This window comes from Geotrypetes seraphini, chromosome 3, assembly GCF_902459505.1.
Source record: "Geotrypetes seraphini chromosome 3, aGeoSer1.1, whole genome shotgun sequence".
Lineage (NCBI taxonomy): Eukaryota > Metazoa > Chordata > Amphibia > Gymnophiona > Dermophiidae > Geotrypetes > Geotrypetes seraphini.
In genome coordinates, this window is record NC_047086.1 from 320,122,948 (window position 1) to 320,140,376 (window position 17,429).

The following is a 17,429-nucleotide window of genomic DNA, read 5'->3' on the forward strand; positions in this document are numbered from 1 at the left end:
TCTAGAACTTTCCAAGTTCTTAGAGTGCAATCACTCTAAAAGTGTCCGTACCGGGGCTCCGTCGGTGCCGTCACCCATCAGTCAAGAATATCTGCCTGCTGTCCCTGGATAACACCTGTTACGGTAAGTAACTGTGCTTTAGCATCGAGTCTATACAACTGTTCTGGTTTCCCAAGGCAGTTATTTTTCATACACACCTAGCACTGAATAAGCATTTTTTTAATGTAGTAATTTTTCTTCTAACTAGATTTACCTCTAAACCATAATCTGTTTTCTTTATTTTTCTGCTGCAGCTCTGTGAAGATCATGAGGTTCCCCTCTTTATCAAATACAAAGTGTTTGCAAAATGTCAGTATACCTTCATACTGCTTTTACATGATATAAGTTATTTTGCACTTTGAGCATTTTCCCTTCAACATCCATTGTTTTGTCTTTTCAGCCTCTGCTAAAACAGTGTCAGGTTTGTTAGAATGGGAGTCCAAGACTGAGGCAGTGGAAGCCCTTACTGTGTTAAATCACTACCAGATAAGAGTTCCGAGTAAGTGGGAAGATTTTTAAAAACTTAAACAATACTCTTTCTGCTTTTTCTTTTTACCCTCTATTCATTTCCTCCTTTTTGCCTTTTATGTAATCCTATCCCTATACTTTTCACTAATGTCTTAAGTCAGAATCCTGTTTGCTTTAGCTATTTTACTGCATGTGTACCTTTGCAGTCCTACCTTCTTGCTTCCTTTCTTGCTTCTTGCTTTTTCCATTTTCTTTGAGACCTTTGTTAGGAATCATTTTCCCCTTACATTTCAACCACTTTTGAAAACTATATTTACCATATTTTTCGCTCCATTAGACGCACTTTTTTTTCTCCTCCAAAAGTGGATGGAAATTAGGGTGCGTCTTACGGAGCGAATACCCAAAGCTTCCCCCTCCCCCCTGTTATTTTAATGCGGCCGCCCTCCCTCGCTGGACGCGGCACCCTTCCTCCCTTAGAGCAGCACACAAGGCTGCCTGGTTTCCGCCACTTCTTCCGAGAACTGCTGGCTGGCGGGGCTGCCTCCTCTTCCTTTCTCTTGCGGCATAGCGGCGCACTGGGTTGCCTGCTTGGTCCCGCCCGCTTCCCGCGAGAGAACAGAAGAGGAGGCAGCCCCATCAGCTGGCATTTCTCGGAGGAAGCGGCGGGAACCAGCCAGCCTTGGCCGCGAACAGAAGTAAAAAAAAAAGTACCCATGGGGGTGGCGGGGAGGAGAAAGAGGTCCAGGGCCTGCCTGTCGCCTACCTGGGGGGGTGAGGAGGAAGAGGCCAGGGCCTGTCTGCTGCCTGCCTGGGGAGTAGGGAAGGAGGAGGGAGAGGCCAGGTCTCTAGAACTGTACAAAATATTTTAAATGAGGTCTCACCAGAGTTTTAAACAGATATCAATATGTATACTTTGAACTGGAGGAAAGGAAGGTGAGGAGAGATGATTTTATTTATTCAAATTTTTTTTAGCCCGTCCTTTCAAAGGAGCTCAGAATGGGTTACAAATCAGGTACTTAAGCATTTTCTCTATTGTCCCAGTGGACTCACAGTCTATCTAAGGTACCTGGCTGGGACAATGGAGGATTAAGGGCCAGATTGTCTAAATTCGCCAGTAAAATCTGGCGAGTGGATGTAGTGGCCATAGTGGGAGCAATTTTTATTTTATGGGCAATTCTCAGCATAATAGCATGAAAATTATATGCACACTATTTGTGTGGAGAGTTGTCAGTGAAGAGCGGGAGGTTCTCCGGAGATGAGCAGGGGTATGCAGCCACACTTAGTGAAGTCTCTGATTGAGCCTGGTGTGTTGGTGCCCTCCACTAGCTATAGAAAGCTTTAAGCTTGCTGAGCATGTGCAGGAGCCCTAGTCCTCGAGCCCCATCCCCTCCTCTTGTCAGTTTTTTTCTCCAACCTAACATTGGTAAGTACATGAAAATAAAACAAACATGACAGTGAGGTTAAGGGCAGAACTACATTTAAATCGAAAGAAGCAGCAAGTGAGCAAACACATAACGAAGACATTTAGGACTCCTTAAATATCTGTTTCAAATCTAAAAAATAAATTATGGATGTAAAGATATCGATCAGTAAAGTATATATAGTGATAGGCAGTGAGATTATGTATAAGTATCACCAAATAGAAAGGTTTTAAGTTCTGCTTTAAATCTATCTAAAGAAGTCTGAAGTCATAGAGATGATGGCAAGGCATTCCAAAGTGTAGGGGCCTGAACTGAGAAAATGGAGTCACAAACATGTTAAATGTTGGAATCACAAGCTGGTTCAAGTTTGCTGACCGAAGTGACCTTAATGGGGAATTTGGAATAAGGAGATGAGATAAGTAAGCTAGTTCTCCAGAATGAAGTGTTTTGAAAACCAAATACAGTGGTACCTTGGTTTACGAGCATGATCCATTCCAGGAGCATGCTCGTAAACTAAAACGCTCGTTTATCAAAGCAGAGTTCCCCATAGGATATAATGGAGACTCGGACAATTTGTTGCTACTGCTGCCAGTGACCGACATAAACATAACAGAATTGAGGCACTGGGGCTCTTTCCACAGCCAACCAACCTCACTGGGGCCTTGCATCTTTAACTTCTTTTTCATTAAGTGCTTACATTCATCCCGGCTTTCTCCTCCTTCATGCCGCAGTGCTCGTTTCAAGCTGCGGGCAACAGTTCCCATGTTCCCCCCACGGCCGACCCGGAAGCCCTCACTGTGCCACGGTGCCTACCTTCATACCGCAGTGCTCGTTCCAAGCTGCGGGCAACAGTTCCCATGTTTCCCCCACGGCCAACCCGGAAGCCCTCCCTGTGCTGCGGTGCCTACCTTCATGCCGGCTTTCTCCTTCTTGCCTCAGTGCTTGTTCAAAGCGGCGGGCAGCAGTTCCCACGTGCCCCCCGCGGCCGACCCGGAAGCCCTCCCTCTGACGTCGCAACATCAGAGGGAACGTCTCGGGGCCAGCCGCAGGAGGAGGAGGAGGCCAGCGGCCGCGGCCCAGAGCAAACACAGCAAGGAGGAGGGTGCCAGCAAGAAGGCAATCCAGGGGCGGCAGACGGAACAAATGCATTGCCCTCAAGCAGGCCGCATGGGGCAGCAGGTTGGACACCCTAAAAGGCAAAACTGAAGTGAAAGAGCATCAGAAAGCATGCATTGCAAGGTATGGAGAGGGGGATGCAAGATGTTTTACTTTGGGACATGCTCGTATAGCGAGTCAAGCTCGGTTTACGAGTCACAAATTTTACAAATGTTTTGCTCGTCTTGCAAAACACTCGTAAACCGCGGTACTCGTAAACCGAGGTTTGACTGTAATAAAATTTTACACTTAATATAATGTTTTATCGAAAGTCAGTGTGCACTTTTCAACAGAGGTGTAATATGGTTGAATTTACACGCGTTATTGATTAAACAAATTACCGTATATTGGATATTTTGAAGCCTATATAAGTCTTTGCTCTTAATAACCTGATAATAATGAATTACAGTATAGCAGACCCTCAATATTTGCGGGGGTTAGGGGCAGAGCCAGCCCGCGAATTGGGAAAATCGCAAATTATTTTTGGGGCCAGTTCTGAACCACCCCCGCCTCCCTCCTGTGTCCCTGACCTTACCTGGTGGTCTAGCGGTGACACGGAGCAGGAGCGATCTTCCTACGCTCCTACCCCATGCAGAGCCGTCATCAAAATGGCTGCTGTGAGTTACCGTTATAGTCTCGAGCTTTCATTGTATGCTAATAGATCTCATGCATATTTATTGGGGAAATCCTGAAAACCCAACTGGATTCTGGCCCTCAAGGAGGGACTTTGAAAACCCCTGCTCTATGGTATCTTATTGGTTGCTTGTTGCTCAGGGTTGCTGGTAGAGATGGATAATCTGGATCCCTTTTGGCATATAGTATGGCCATTGAGAGGTGACAGAGAAGCATGGATTTTGCTCCGGGAAGTCCTCTGGAATTGAATCTTTGTCAAAACTTGCGGTATAGAAGAAAATGTATGGTATGGTATGTATCCTGGTGTGGGGAACAGTCTCCAACTCCCTGGAAGGCTCAGGTTCCCAATGTTCTGGGTTTCTGGAGCAGGGGCTGACCTGAGCTCTCTAAAGGTTCCAGTGGCTGCGTTGTCCAGCTTTCAGGGGGAAAGTGAAGGGCAACTCTACCTTTGCACAGAGAGTTTGGTTTCTGAAGGGAGTGTTGCATCTATGCCCTCCATCCTTCCTTTCCTTCTTGGGACCTAAATCTGGACCTCCAGGTGCTTTTTGAGGCTCAGCTTTGAGCCCCTGCACTTGGCTTCCATCAAGAATCTTACCCTCAAGATGGCATTTTTGGTGGCTTACCTCTGCTAAGAGGGTTTCAGAATTGCAGGCCCTGTTGTGTCTGGATCCTTCTCTCTCTCAGGATTCAGTGTCCTTGTGTATGATATCATTCTTTCTTCCAAATATCATGTTGCCATTCCATGTGAATCAGGAAGTTTGGTTGCCCTCCTTTGTGGCGCAGGGATCATTGATGAAGGGTTGGAGGCTTCATAAGCTGGACATCTTGGCATAGGCATTTCAAGGAGACAAAAAGTTTTATCTCTCAGACCATCTTTGTCATGGCCCTTGGAAGGGCCTGGTGGCCTCAAAAGTCTCCTATGCAAAGTGGGCTAAGGTGGCTATCAAGTCTTTATTTCGGCAAGAATCTGATGCCCGCTCTTCTAGGACTTAGCTGCTTTTTGGGCAGAGGCCCAGGCATTATTCCGTGAGAAGATGTGTGCAGAGTGGTGACTTTATTGTTGCTTCATTCCTTTGCTTAAACACTACAGATTGGATGTACTTGCAGAGCCATCATTTGGGGGGTCATGTCTTCCCCACTCAATAGATCTGCTTTGGTGTATCAAGAAGTCAGATTTGTTGGTAGGGTTAGGATTAAATGCAGCTTCAAATAAGTGGACTTTCAGCCTGGATTTGAAAACCACCAGAGACATAAGCCAGGCATGTTGTTCCAGGTATGCAACGCAGCAAGGTTAAAAGGGCAAAGTTGGCAGTAGAGGAGAAGGGTACCAACAGGAGGGACTTGTCTGACGAATGGAGTTCCTGGAGGGGAGTATTGGGAGTAATAAGAGAGGAGAGATACTGAGGATCTGCAGAGCAAGTACACTTGAATGTCAGTAAAAGGAGTTTGAATTGTATGCGGAGATGGACAGGGAGCCAGTGAAGCGATGACGGTCAAGGGCTGAGCATCAAAAGCATTTGATGATTCTTTGACTTGAACAGAACAAGGGGTTTGAATGTTGAAAGCTTGGATAAAGTGGCTCATTTTTGGGACTAGTGCTTTAACAACAATCTTGGTTATGCAAAATTGGCATTGTGCAGAAACTTCTACAGTCCATACATACGTATTCATAATAATTCTGGAAAAAAACGTAAACATTAGCAGTTTTCAGTTAATTGTAACTGTGTAGGGCATAGAGAAAGTGAAGAGGGACAGATTCTTCAAACTTTCAAAAACTACAAGAACTAGAGGGCATTTGGAAAAATTAAGAGGGGACGGATTCAGAACCAATGCTAGGAAGTTCTTCTTCACCCAAAGGGTGGTGGACACCTGGAATGCGCTTCCAGAGGGTGTGATAGGACAGAGTACGGTACTGGGGTTTAAGAAGGGATTAGATGATTTCCTGAAAGAAAAGGGGATAGAAGGGTATAGATAGAGGATTACTATACAGGTCTTGGACCTGATGGGCCACCGCGTGAGCGGACTGCTGGGCATGATGGACCTCTGGTCTGACCCAGCAGAGGCACTGCTTATGTTCTTATGTAGGTGTTCTCAGAGGACAGCAGGTGTATTTTCCCACAACCCACCCACCTCCTCTAGTTGACTTCTTAGCTTTCTTAGTGAACTGCAGGTCTTGTAAGCCAGTGTTGAGCGGGAAGGTACCAGCACACGCATGATACAGGTGGTCCTACAAGATTTAAAGTGACAGTACACTTTTTGACTGCCTGTGCCGGGTTCCGTGGATGACGTCGCCAACATTTCAGAATATATACCTGCTGTCCTCAGAGAACATCTGCTGCAGGTGAGTAACTTTGCTTTACAGTATGGCAATAAGAAGTTATCACCTCACTTTTACCTTTTTCCCTTTATATTTAACATTTATTTCACTGAATATATCAGTATAAAATTTGTTAAATGTAAACACCACATTAGTGCAAGACTGTTAACGGATGTTAAGTTTTTAAGTGTTCAGTAATGTCTGTGTTATCCTTAATGCTATTTAATAAACATGCCTCATCTCCCTTTCTATTCATGCCCAAACTGAATATCCATATTCTCTCTAACATAACTTTGAAGATATAGAATTATTCTTAACTGCTGTCAAATGCATATTATTATTACTTAAGTTACAACTTACTCTTACATATTGCTATATTCAGAATGTGGAATCCCTATGGCAGGTATAACTTTTTATAGTGCAAATTGTTTTCTGTTAATGTATCTATTAGACCTGTTCACCAACATTTTGGTCCCTTTCATCAGGTAGTATCATCAGAACACAGAGTGTTCTAGAGTGTTGTGTTGTAACTGTAGCAAAATACATTTGAGAAAAAAAGCAAGTTTGAAATATATACTTTAAAATAATTTTTAGGATCAAATGGTAAAAAAACAGGAAAAAGAAAATGTTGAAAAAGTTATACATTAAGAGCCATTTTCAAAAAGGACATCTAAGTTCGATTTGGATGTTTCCAAAAAAACATCCGAAGTCAAGAGCCAAAAAGCAGCCATTATACAAGAAGTCCAAATTTTTTTTTTTTTTTTTTAAATAGTCTACTGGATGTCTTGGCTGCCAAAACGCTTAGAACATCAGGACATCTAGCTTTATACCCCAATTTCAACTACAAAATTGTCCAAGTCAGAAATGTCAAAATCCAACACCATATAGATGTGGGAGGTGCCAGCATTGTAATGGACTGGCCACATAGATATGCCAACAAAGCAGTAGGGCACCATAGAGGGCGCTGCTGTGAACTTCATTGAAAGGGTGCCAGATATACATCTCACCATAAACCTCTTATAGTGTATGGTGGTGAGCCCTCCAGATCTGCCACCATAACCTACTATACCCACCTGTCTACCATCCCAGTAGCCCTTATGGCTGTAGGATTGTTGTAACATAGTTTATCTTGGGTGTACTACAAGACTCCTAAAGAGATTACAAACTGTTCAAAATACTGCAGTTAGTTATATTCTCGATTCCCAAATATGAAAGGACTATACCAGGGGTCTCAAAGTCCCTCCTCGAGGGCCGCAATCCAGTCGGGTTTTCAGGATTTCCCCAATGAATATGCATGAGATCTAGGTGCATGCACTACTTTCAATGCATATTCATTGGGGAAATTCTGAAAACCCGACTGGATTGCGGCCCTCAATGAGGGCCTTTGAGATCCCTGGACTATACCTTACTTTGTTCAGTTACATTTGTTATCAATTTATGCTAGGATAACAAGCTCTGTGTATTGGTTTTTAATATTTTACATAGCCTAGCTCCTCCTCATTTGCTGGCTTTAGTTTCCTTAATGTTTGGTAGACAGGGTCATATGCAACAAAATCAATTCTGTTTACAATTTCCATCGCCTAAATCAATTGATCTAGTCCATCATCTTAGTGCTTTTAGTTATCAAGCTCCGACTATTTGGAATAAACTTCCTGTCACTGTTATCAGAAACTAATTATTTAGCTTTTAGAAAGCTTTAAAAACAGTTTTATTCAATAAATTTTTTAACTACTGGAATTGTTTTTATAATTTTTTCAATATTGCCTGCTTAACCGAGTTTGTTTCCAGTCATCTGCTTTATTGTAATCTGCCGGGAACTCATAAGGGCTATGGCGGAATATAAAAAGCTTTGTAATGTGATGTAATAAATATAGTGGTTAAAATGGTTCACTAGCCCGCCCACCTATCTGGCTGCTTAAGACACCTGTGTGATGCTCTACTTGGCTCCCCTATACCAGATGTTAGAAACAGATATGTACTGTTTAATTTGGATGTTTGGGGAGTTGGAGGGGGTTTGTGACCACTGTGGGGGGGGGGGGGTCATTACTTAATCCTTCCAGTGGTCATTTGGACAGTTTGGGTAGCTTTTTGGCACTTAGATGCTTCTAAAACAGGTCTGGTCTAAAACGTCCAAGTTCTGTCCAGGATGTCTTGCAAAAGATTCAGTTATAGCTTCAAGATGTCCAAGTCTAAACCACCCCTAAGCCTGCCCAATGCCTACTCAAAACATGCCTCTAACTTACCCCTTTACTAGTTAGACATTCTGGAGGGAAAGCATCCCGCAAAAACACCTAACTTCTGTATTTAAAAACTCGGCAGTTGGATATTTTAGCAATAAAAATGTCCATGTGCTGATTATTCAGGTTTTTGGACATTTTGCAGTTTTGAAAATGCCCCTAGTTGTATAACATAGAGGTGTGTTTGGGATTGTTAATCCCAAAAATGAACCAATATTGTCATTTATCCCAGGACAAGCAGGCAGGTATTCTCACTAGTGGGTGATGTCATCTGACAGAGCCCCGATACGGACGTCTCACAAGCATGTCTTGCTTGAAGAAACTCAGAAGTTTCGAGATGCCCGCACCGCGCATGCGCCAGTGCCTTCCCGACCGATGGTCCGGGCGTGTCTCCTCAGTTCTTTTTCTTCCGCGGAGCTGAGAAGTCTATCTTCAATTTGCGCCCATTGAATCTGTTTTTTGCCTTCTGTATTGCCGCGGGTTGGGTTCTTTTGGCTCTCCCGTGCGTTTATTTATTTCTTTGATTTCTTTTTTTTTTTTTTTTTTTTTATTTTTTCTTCCGACTACGGGTCTGCCGCGTGGCTGGGGCCCCGCACCTTCGACCTTGCGGCGGAGCTTTTCCGGCCTATGTCCTAGCCGATCACTGGTTTTAAAAAGTGCAGCAAGTGCCAGCGCGCGATTTCGCTCACGGACCCGCATCGACGCTGCCTACAGTGTCTGGGCCCGGATCACTTTCCGAAATCGTGCCAGCCTTGCTCCACTCTGACGGCGCGAGCGTTTAAGCGCCGTTGTCTGCTGTGGGAGTCCATGTTCAAGATGGAAGCTTCGTTGGATCCTTCAGCTTCGACATCAACTGGTGCTTCGACTCCATCGGCGAAGCCATCTACCTCCCCGGCTGCTTCGGGCCTTCTGAAACCGGCCTCGTTTCTGCCGGTTTCGGCCTCGACCTCAGCGCCGGTGCCTTCCTCAGTCTCCTCGGAACAGGTATCGACCCCTACAGTTCCGCCGGTGGTGCTTAAAGTGCCGAAGGCTGGCAAGCAGAAGCACGCGGCACCGAAAGAGTGCGGAGACCGTGCGGAAGGGCCCCCTTTTGGTGCGGATCCCTCCATATCGGCTTCGTTGCGGTCCATTCTGGAAGCTCAGTTTGTGGAACTCATGACCACCATGGGACCCCGGCTGATTGCCTCGATCCAGGGTGACCTCCCAGTTCCGGCTCCGAGGGGCGGGCCGCCCCCTCCGCCTCCACCGCGCCGCTCTTTCTCGTTACTCGGCGAGGGGGAGCGGCGGGCGGTGTCCGGTTCCTCGAGGCGGTCCTCGGGTAGTGCCATGCCTCCCTTGGAACCAATTCCCTCAAGAAAGGCCTCCCTTAGTGATATGCCTCCCTTGGAGCCTATTCCCTCAAGGAAAACTTCCCTTAGCGACTTGCCTCCCTTGGAACCTATTACCCCGCCCCATGACATAGTGTGGCTTCCACATTCGGGGCCTCCCAGTCCTGGGCATAGCAGGAAGCAGGACGAGTTCTTCCGAACCCCCTATCAAGCCTGGACGGCTTCTGGGGAGGCGCCGACTCTTCCGCCTCTGCGATCGACGGCCTCGAGTCCTATCTGCTCCTTAGAGGCTTCTGGGGACCAGTATTCTCACAGGAGGGCTCGATCCCCTTCCAGGCATCGAGAGGGGCATCGATCCAGACACTCTTCGAGGCATTCTTCTCGGCACTCCACCGTCTTGCCTCAGAAGAAATTGCCTCGGATGGGATATTCTGCTTCGGCTGGGTCTCCTCCTCCGGGCCCGGAGTTCGAGGACCCCGAGGTGTTTTACTCGCCCTTTTGCTCACAGGCTTCTGTGGAGCCCGAAGCCACGACTTCTTCTAGTCCTTCTCGAAGACCGGCGCTAGCGGACCAACTGTCCTTTTCCTCGTTTCTCAGGCAGATGACGGATGACATGGACATTACCCTCGATGCTGGGTCTCGATACTCCAAGGAGTATCTCGATACCATGCACTTGCCTCGTCCTCCGGCCGAGTCCTTATGCCTGCCTCTGCACAAGCTCCTCGACCAGACCTTCATGAGGTGCTTTGAGTCTCCTTACTCTATACCTGCGGTCCCTGGAAAATTGGATGCTCGGTACCGCACGGTGCATCATAAGGGCTTCGAGGGACCTCAGCTTTCTCATCAGTCCCTCCTGGTCGAATCCTCGCTCAAGCGGTCTCATCCTGGCCAGGTGTATGCTTCGGTGCCTCCGGGCCGCGAGGGCAGGACCATGGATAAGTTTGGACGACGCATCTATCAGAATTCTATGATGGCGTCCCGAGTCCTGAATTATAATTTCCACTTTGCCACCTACTTGGAATTTTTTCTGCCTGTGCTTCGGAAATTCACGCCCTACATCGAATCCCATGCTCGGTTTGAGTTTGAGGAGGTGGTTGCTTCGCTGTCCCAGCTTCGTCTTCAGTTGATGCAATCTGCCTATGATGCTTTCGAGCTCTCGGCCCGAGCAGCAGCCTGCTCTGTGGCGATGCGCCATTTGGCCTGGTTGCGGACGATTGACATGGACCCGAATCTTCAGGACCGCCTGGCAAACGTCCCGTGTGCTGGGGCGGACCTTTTTGACGAATCCATCGAGACTGTCACGAAGAAATTGTCGGATCATGAAAAGTCCTTCCAGTCCATTCTTAGGCCGAAGCCTAAGCCTCAGCAGTCTCGACCCTCTTGACCGCCATTGATATATCAGCGGCGTTATCAGCCGAGGCAAGCCCCTCCTGCGAGGCAACCTGCGAAACGGCAGCCTCCTCAGAAGGCTCAACAAAAGTCTCAACCGTCTGCTGTCCCTAAGGCGCCTCAGCCTTTTTGACTGACTCGTCGAGGGCATAACCAGTCTCGTTCTGCCTCCCCCTGTTTTTCCCATCGGAGGGCGCCTCCATTATTTTTATCATCGCTGGGAGGCCGTAACCATCGACCTGTGGGTCCTTACTATCATCAGGGAAGGATACTCTCTGCAATTCCATCGGGTCCCTCCGGACCACCCTCCAAGAGAGTATCCTTCCAACTTGACGCAGACCGCCCTTCTTCAGGAAGCCCATGCTTTGCTCCGGCTCCAGGCCGTCGAACCGGTCCCTGTGGACCAACACAACCAGGGGTTTTACTCCCGGTACTTCCTTGTTCCGAAGAAGACGGGCGACCTGCGACCCATTTTGGACCTCAGGGTCCTCAACAAATTCCTAGTCAAAGTGAGGTCTCGCATGCTGACACTTGCTTCTCTCTACCCCCTCCTCGAGCAGAACGACTGGTTATGCTCTCTGGATCTCAAGGAGGCCTACACTCACATTCCCATTCATCCGGCCTCTCGCAATTTCCTCAGATTTCGGGTGGGACATCTGCATCTGCAGTATCGAGTGCTTCCATTCGGCCTGTCTTCGTCTCCCAGAGTCTTCACGAAGTGTCTGGTAGTGGTGGCCGCTGCACTCTGGAACCAGGGTCTTCAGGTATTTCCCTACCTCGACGACTGGCTCATCAAGGCTCCCTCGGCATCGGGGGTCATCTCGGCGACCCTGTCCACGATTCTGTTCCTGCAGAGATTGGGATTCGAGATCAACTTTCCCAAATCTCATCTACAGCCTACACAGTCGCTCCCCTTCATCGGGGCGGTCCTGGATACCATTCGTCTCCGAGCATTCCTTCCTCCTCAGCGCATGGATGCTCTTCTTCATCTCTGCCAGTCTGTGTCTTCTCGCCAGTCCATCTCAGCAAGACACCTGATGGTCCTCCTGGGCCACATGGCCTCTACAGTTCATGTGACGCCGTTTGCCAGACTCCATCTCAGAATTCCTCAGTGGACCCTGGCATCTCAGTGGACTCAGGTGTCGGATCCGTTGACTCGACACATCATCGTCACTCCTGCTCTTCGGCAGTCTCTACTTTGGTGGATGACCTCTTCGAATCTATCCAGAGGTTTGCTGTTTCACTCTCCTCCCCACCAGAAGGTCCTCACAACCTATTCCTCGACCTATGCCTGGGGAGCGCATCTGGATGGGCTTCGCACTCAGGGATTCTGGACCAGTGCGGACCGACTCCACCAAATCAATCTTCTGGAGCTCAGAGCCATCTTCAATGCTCTTCAGGCATTTCAACATCTGCTTCACGACATGGTGGTCCTGATTCGCACAGACAATCAGGTGGCCATGTATTATGTCAATAAGCAGGGGGGCACGGGCTCGGCCTCCCTCTGCCAGGAAGCTCTCAGAATCTGGGATTGGGCGGTTCGCCACAACGCCTTCCTCAAAGCTGTCTACATTCAGGGGAAGGACAATGTCTTGGCGGACAACTTGAGTCGTCTACTCCAGCCTCACGAATGGACGCTCCATTCCACGCCCCTTCATCAGGTCTTTGCTCAGTGGGGGACGCCTCAGATAGACCTCTTTGCGGCTCCCCACAATTTCAAGCTGCCTCAATTTTGCTCCAGGATCTACACTCCTCATCGCCTCGAGGCAGATGCTTTTCTGCTGGATTGGGGGAATCACTTTCTGTATGCGTTTCCTCCATTTCCTCTCATTCAAAAGACTCTGGTCAAGCTGAGGTCCGACCGCGCCACCATGATTCTGATTGCTCCTCGGTGGCCCCGTCAACCTTGGTTCTCCCTTCTACTTCAACTCAGCAGCAGGGAGCCGGTCCTTCTTCCAGTGTTTCCTTCACTACTTACTCAACATCAAGGATCACTGCTTCATCCCAACCTGCAGTCTCTCCACCTGACAGCTTGGTTCCTCTCAACGTAACTCCTCACCAGTTTTCCCAGGCGCTGAGGGATGTCTTGGAGGCTTCCAGGAAGCCTGCTACTCATCAATGCTACTCCCAAAAATGGACTAGATTTTCTTCATGGTGTATTTCCAATTCTAAGGAGCCTCAGCGAGCCTCCCTATCCTCTGTGTTGGACTATCTTCTACACTTGTCTCAGTCTGGTCTCAAGTCGACCTCTATTCGAGTCCACCTGAGCGCTATTGCGGCTTTTCATCAGCCTCTGCATGGGAAACCTCTCTCTGCTCATCCTGTGGTTTCCAGATTTATGAAAGGACTTTTTCATGTCAAACCTCCTCTCAAACCGCCTCCAGTGGTTTGGGATCTCAATGTTGTCCTTTCTCAGCTTATGAAACCTCCTTTTGAGCCTCTGAGAAAGGCTCCACTAAAGTTTCTCACTTGGAAAGTGGTTTTTCTGGTAGCCCTCACTTCTGCTCGCAGGGTCAGTGAGCTTCAGGCCTTGGTGGCGGACCCACCTTTCACAGTATTCCATCATGACAAGGTGGTCCTCCGCACTCATCCGAAATTCCTACCTAAAGTGGTCTCTGAATTTCATCTCAACCAATCCATTGTACTTCCAGTGTTATTTCCAAAGCCTCATTCTCATCCTGGAGAATCAGCTCTACACACTCTGGACTGTAAACGTGCTTTGGCTTTCTACTTGGATCGCACCAAACCACACAGAACTGCTCCTCAACTTTTCGTCTCCTTTGATCCAAACAAGTTGGGGCGACCTGTCTCGAAGCGCACCATCTCCAACTGGATGGCAGCTTGTATCTCTTTCTGCTATGCCCAGGCTGGATTACCCCTTCCTTGTAGGGTCACAGCCCATAGGGTCAGAGCGATGGCAACCTCTGTAGCCTTCCTCAGATCGACACCGATTGAGGAGATTTGTAAGGCTGCCACTTGGTCCTCGGTTCATACATTCACCTCTCATTACTGTCTGGATACTTTCTCCAGACGGGATGGACAGTTTGGCCAAACAGTGTTACAAAATTTATTCTCCTAAGTTGCCAACTCTCCCACCATCCCATTGAGGTTAGCTTGGAGGTCACCCACTAGTGAGAATACCTGCCTGCTTGTCCTGGGATAAAGCAATGTTACTTACTGTAACAGTTGTTATCCAGGGACAGCAGGCAGCTATTCTCACGTCCCACCCACCTCCCCTGGGTTGGCTTCTCTGCTAGCTACCTGAACTGAGGAGACACGCCTGGACCATCGGGCGGGAAGGCACTGGCGCATGCGCGGTGCGGGAATCTCGAAACTTCTGAGTTTCTTCAAGCAAGACATGCTTGTGAGACGTCCGTATCGGGGCTCTGTCGGATGACATCACCCACAAGTGAGAATAGCTGCCTGCTGTCCCTGGATAACAACTGTTACGGTAAGTAACATTGCTTTATGGTGTATCAAGTATAATAAACCATGTGAATTAAATTTGGGATTGCAGCAAAACTTTGTGTGCATCTACTGTATCAATTTTCAGCCATTTTGGAAGAGTTATTTGCACTACTAAAATAGGCATATAGCCAGGCAGATGGATCGATTGTCAACAACAGGTGTTCTTATACTTGTCAGGGCACATGAAAATTGTTTTAAATTTGTGCTCTTGTTTTATATCAACAGATGGTTCTAACCCCTACACCTTGAAGCTCTGTTTCTCCATTTCTTCACACTTATAAAGAGGCAAAGAAAAAAAGATGGAATGAGTTGCATCAGACTTGATACTTTGAAGTGAGACAATGTTCAAAGGATTCAGAAGTGATTAAATCTGACCTTGTTTTTCCACATCTTGATTTTTTTGTTTGTTTGTAATAAGCACATAACTTAGAAATTACAAACAGTGATCAATTTTTCATTATTTACCTCTGTAAGATTAAGTGCTCCTTTTACTAAGCTGCGTTAGGGCATTAATGCGCAGAATAGCACGCGCTGAATTTCCGCGCGCATTAGACCTTAATGCCAGCATTGAGCTGGCGTTAGTTCTAGTCACGTAGTGCGCGGGTGTAGCATGCGGTAATATCCTGCGTGCGCTAAAAACGCTAGCACACCTTAGTAAAAGGAGCCCTAAATATTACCCTTTTTTTGTTTGCTTGAGTTCTCATGAATAACCTTAATATTTAAAATATGCAAATATGTTGGTTCTAACCTCTTTACTGAATAGATGTTTTTAGCCTTCAATTATTGACCAACAAAGTATTTTCCCATTGTGCATAAAAGAAAGAACATGTGGTGTCCTTTTCAAAGTGAATTTTTGGTTTTTTTAGATGTTCAGCTATTTTAAGTTTTGTAAGTGACCTTGGACCAGATGCATTAAAGGATATTCCATGTCTTTGTATATGGGGAGGAAATGCTTAATGCTTCTGGTCCTTTGTTGCTTGAAAGGAATATTTGCACTTCAGAGTGCAGTTTTTAGGCCATATAGTTCCTTGTTTCTTGTTACTTAAGAGTTTAATTGGAACCAGTGTTGAGTTTCTGGCGCTATGAGCCTTCATTTGTCATTACCTGGAGTTTTTCTCCTTTTTTTAATAGACCCACCCTCCTATGGTTCCTAGTCTAGTCAGTGCAGGAAAGGTCCTGAGGCTGGCAGTCATGCATCAGGGCTCCTCCCAGAGTTCTGTATCATGGGCTATAAGTCTGACTATTGGGTGTTATTCTTAACTATGACTGTGAGTTCCCCTCCTTCCCTTTCAGGGGAAAATAACTGCAGCATCAGCAGCCAGCCTCAGATGTGAAAAACCAGATGAAGCTGGGAACCACCTGCATGGCAGCATATAATAGCTGTCCCACTGGAAGGCTAGGTTGGCCTACAGTTTAATGGTGGTAGTAAATTTTCTGAATTAAGTCACATTGTTATGAATTATTTAAAAAAGGCAACTGTGCTTATGTTATACTATCCACTAATATTAAATTGTATGCTTTTTTTTTCTTGTCACTCATCTCTTTGTATACCAGTTTGCTAGCCTACTTCCTAAATCAGTTTTATTAAAATTTGATGCTCAGTTTGTGGCTTTCCTTATCTTTATCTTTGAATATGTTGTGTTGAAATGGTATGATGCTGTGTGAGGCATGGACTGAATGGGGAAAAACAATTTAAAATGTTTTCTACCTCTATACTTTACCAAGATGTTCACCTTTCTGAACTCTGTACTTTTGTAACACACTCTTAAGTTTCGGTGAAGCTCAAAATATTTTTTATCCCAGGACAAGAAGGCAGCGTATTCTCACTGATGGGTGACGTCACCGACAGAGCTCCGGTACGGACCACTTTAAAAGTGCGTTGTCACTTTAAGAACTTAGAAAGTTTGCGATAGCCCGCACTGCGCATGAGCAAGTGCCTTCCCGCCCAACATAGGCACGCAGCCCCTTAGTATCCGCGGAGCTAAGAAGTCGCTTATCAACGGCCATTGATAATTTTTTGCTGCCTTCCTGCTCACGCGGCTTTTTTTTCTGACTTTTTTGTCAGCTTTCTTTTTCTTTCCTCTTGTTTTAAGTTTAAAAAAATTTTTTTGCTTTTTCCCTATCGCAGTTGCAGCCCGGCGGAGCCTGTTCCATGCCCTAAGCCTCGACTTTTGATTTTGCAGAGGCCATTTTTCCATCAATGTCCCATCTGAAAATGGGTTTTAAAAAATGAAAATGGTATGCTCGCCCTATTTCTCTCACTGACCCGCATCGCTGGTGCCTCCAGTGTTTGGGGCCAGACCACAGGGCTGATTCTTGCACCCGTTGTTCTTCTCTTCAAAAGCAGGCCCTCAAAAACCGTCAAATTCAACAACAACGTTTGCTGTTCGGGTCCGGTATGGAGGGAGATTTGGCACCGGTTCCAACATCTGAGTGCACACCAAAGTCAACATCACATCACTCGACATCGCTGGAATCCACCTCGGTGTCGATTCCAGTGGTTAAGCTCAGGTCACTTCAGCAGTGAGCCAAGTCCTGCAGACCTCGAGGCGCTCTAAGAAATGCTCGGCTCTGATTGAGGTGAGTGCCTTGTCATTGGCCTCCTCATCTCCGGAGCGCAGAGCAACACCAAAGGTACGGCGAAAAAGCTAGCGGTACCGGTGCAGACTCTTCAGCAGCAAATTGAAGAAGTGCTGTGAGTCCAGTTAGAGGAGCAATTGCAACTATTACTCCTTGTCATGGCGACACTGGCTCCACCAGTGCTGGTCCAGTCTGAGCCTTTGTTATCGGCATCGACCTTTACGGCACCGGTGTCTACTGTTTTGGCACCAGAACGAAAAATTTCATTGGTGCCAACAGGCTTAGTTCAAGGTTCGATGTTGGAGGTAGCTCGATATTGTTCTTCCCAAACATCTCCTGAGACGATGTCGGTCAAATCGGGTAAATCATCAAAGAAGATGAAACATCCTGAGCC

General features: G+C 46.8%; 1 protein-coding gene across 1 annotated transcript in view; it reads left to right on the forward strand.

The window, feature by feature from the left end:
- The window catches only part of HNRNPLL (heterogeneous nuclear ribonucleoprotein L like), a 119,373-nt gene extending 103,314 nt beyond the window's left edge, over positions 1-16,059 (forward strand). The window contains exons 11-13 of the mRNA XM_033937520.1: positions 294-348; positions 440-538; positions 14,681-16,059. Of these exons, the coding sequence (XP_033793411.1) occupies positions 294-348; positions 440-538; positions 14,681-14,736 (210 nt within the window). The 3' untranslated portion in view covers positions 14,737-16,059. The remainder of the gene's footprint in view (positions 1-293; positions 349-439; positions 539-14,680) is intronic.
- The last annotated feature ends 1,370 nt before the right edge of the window (positions 16,060-17,429 follow it).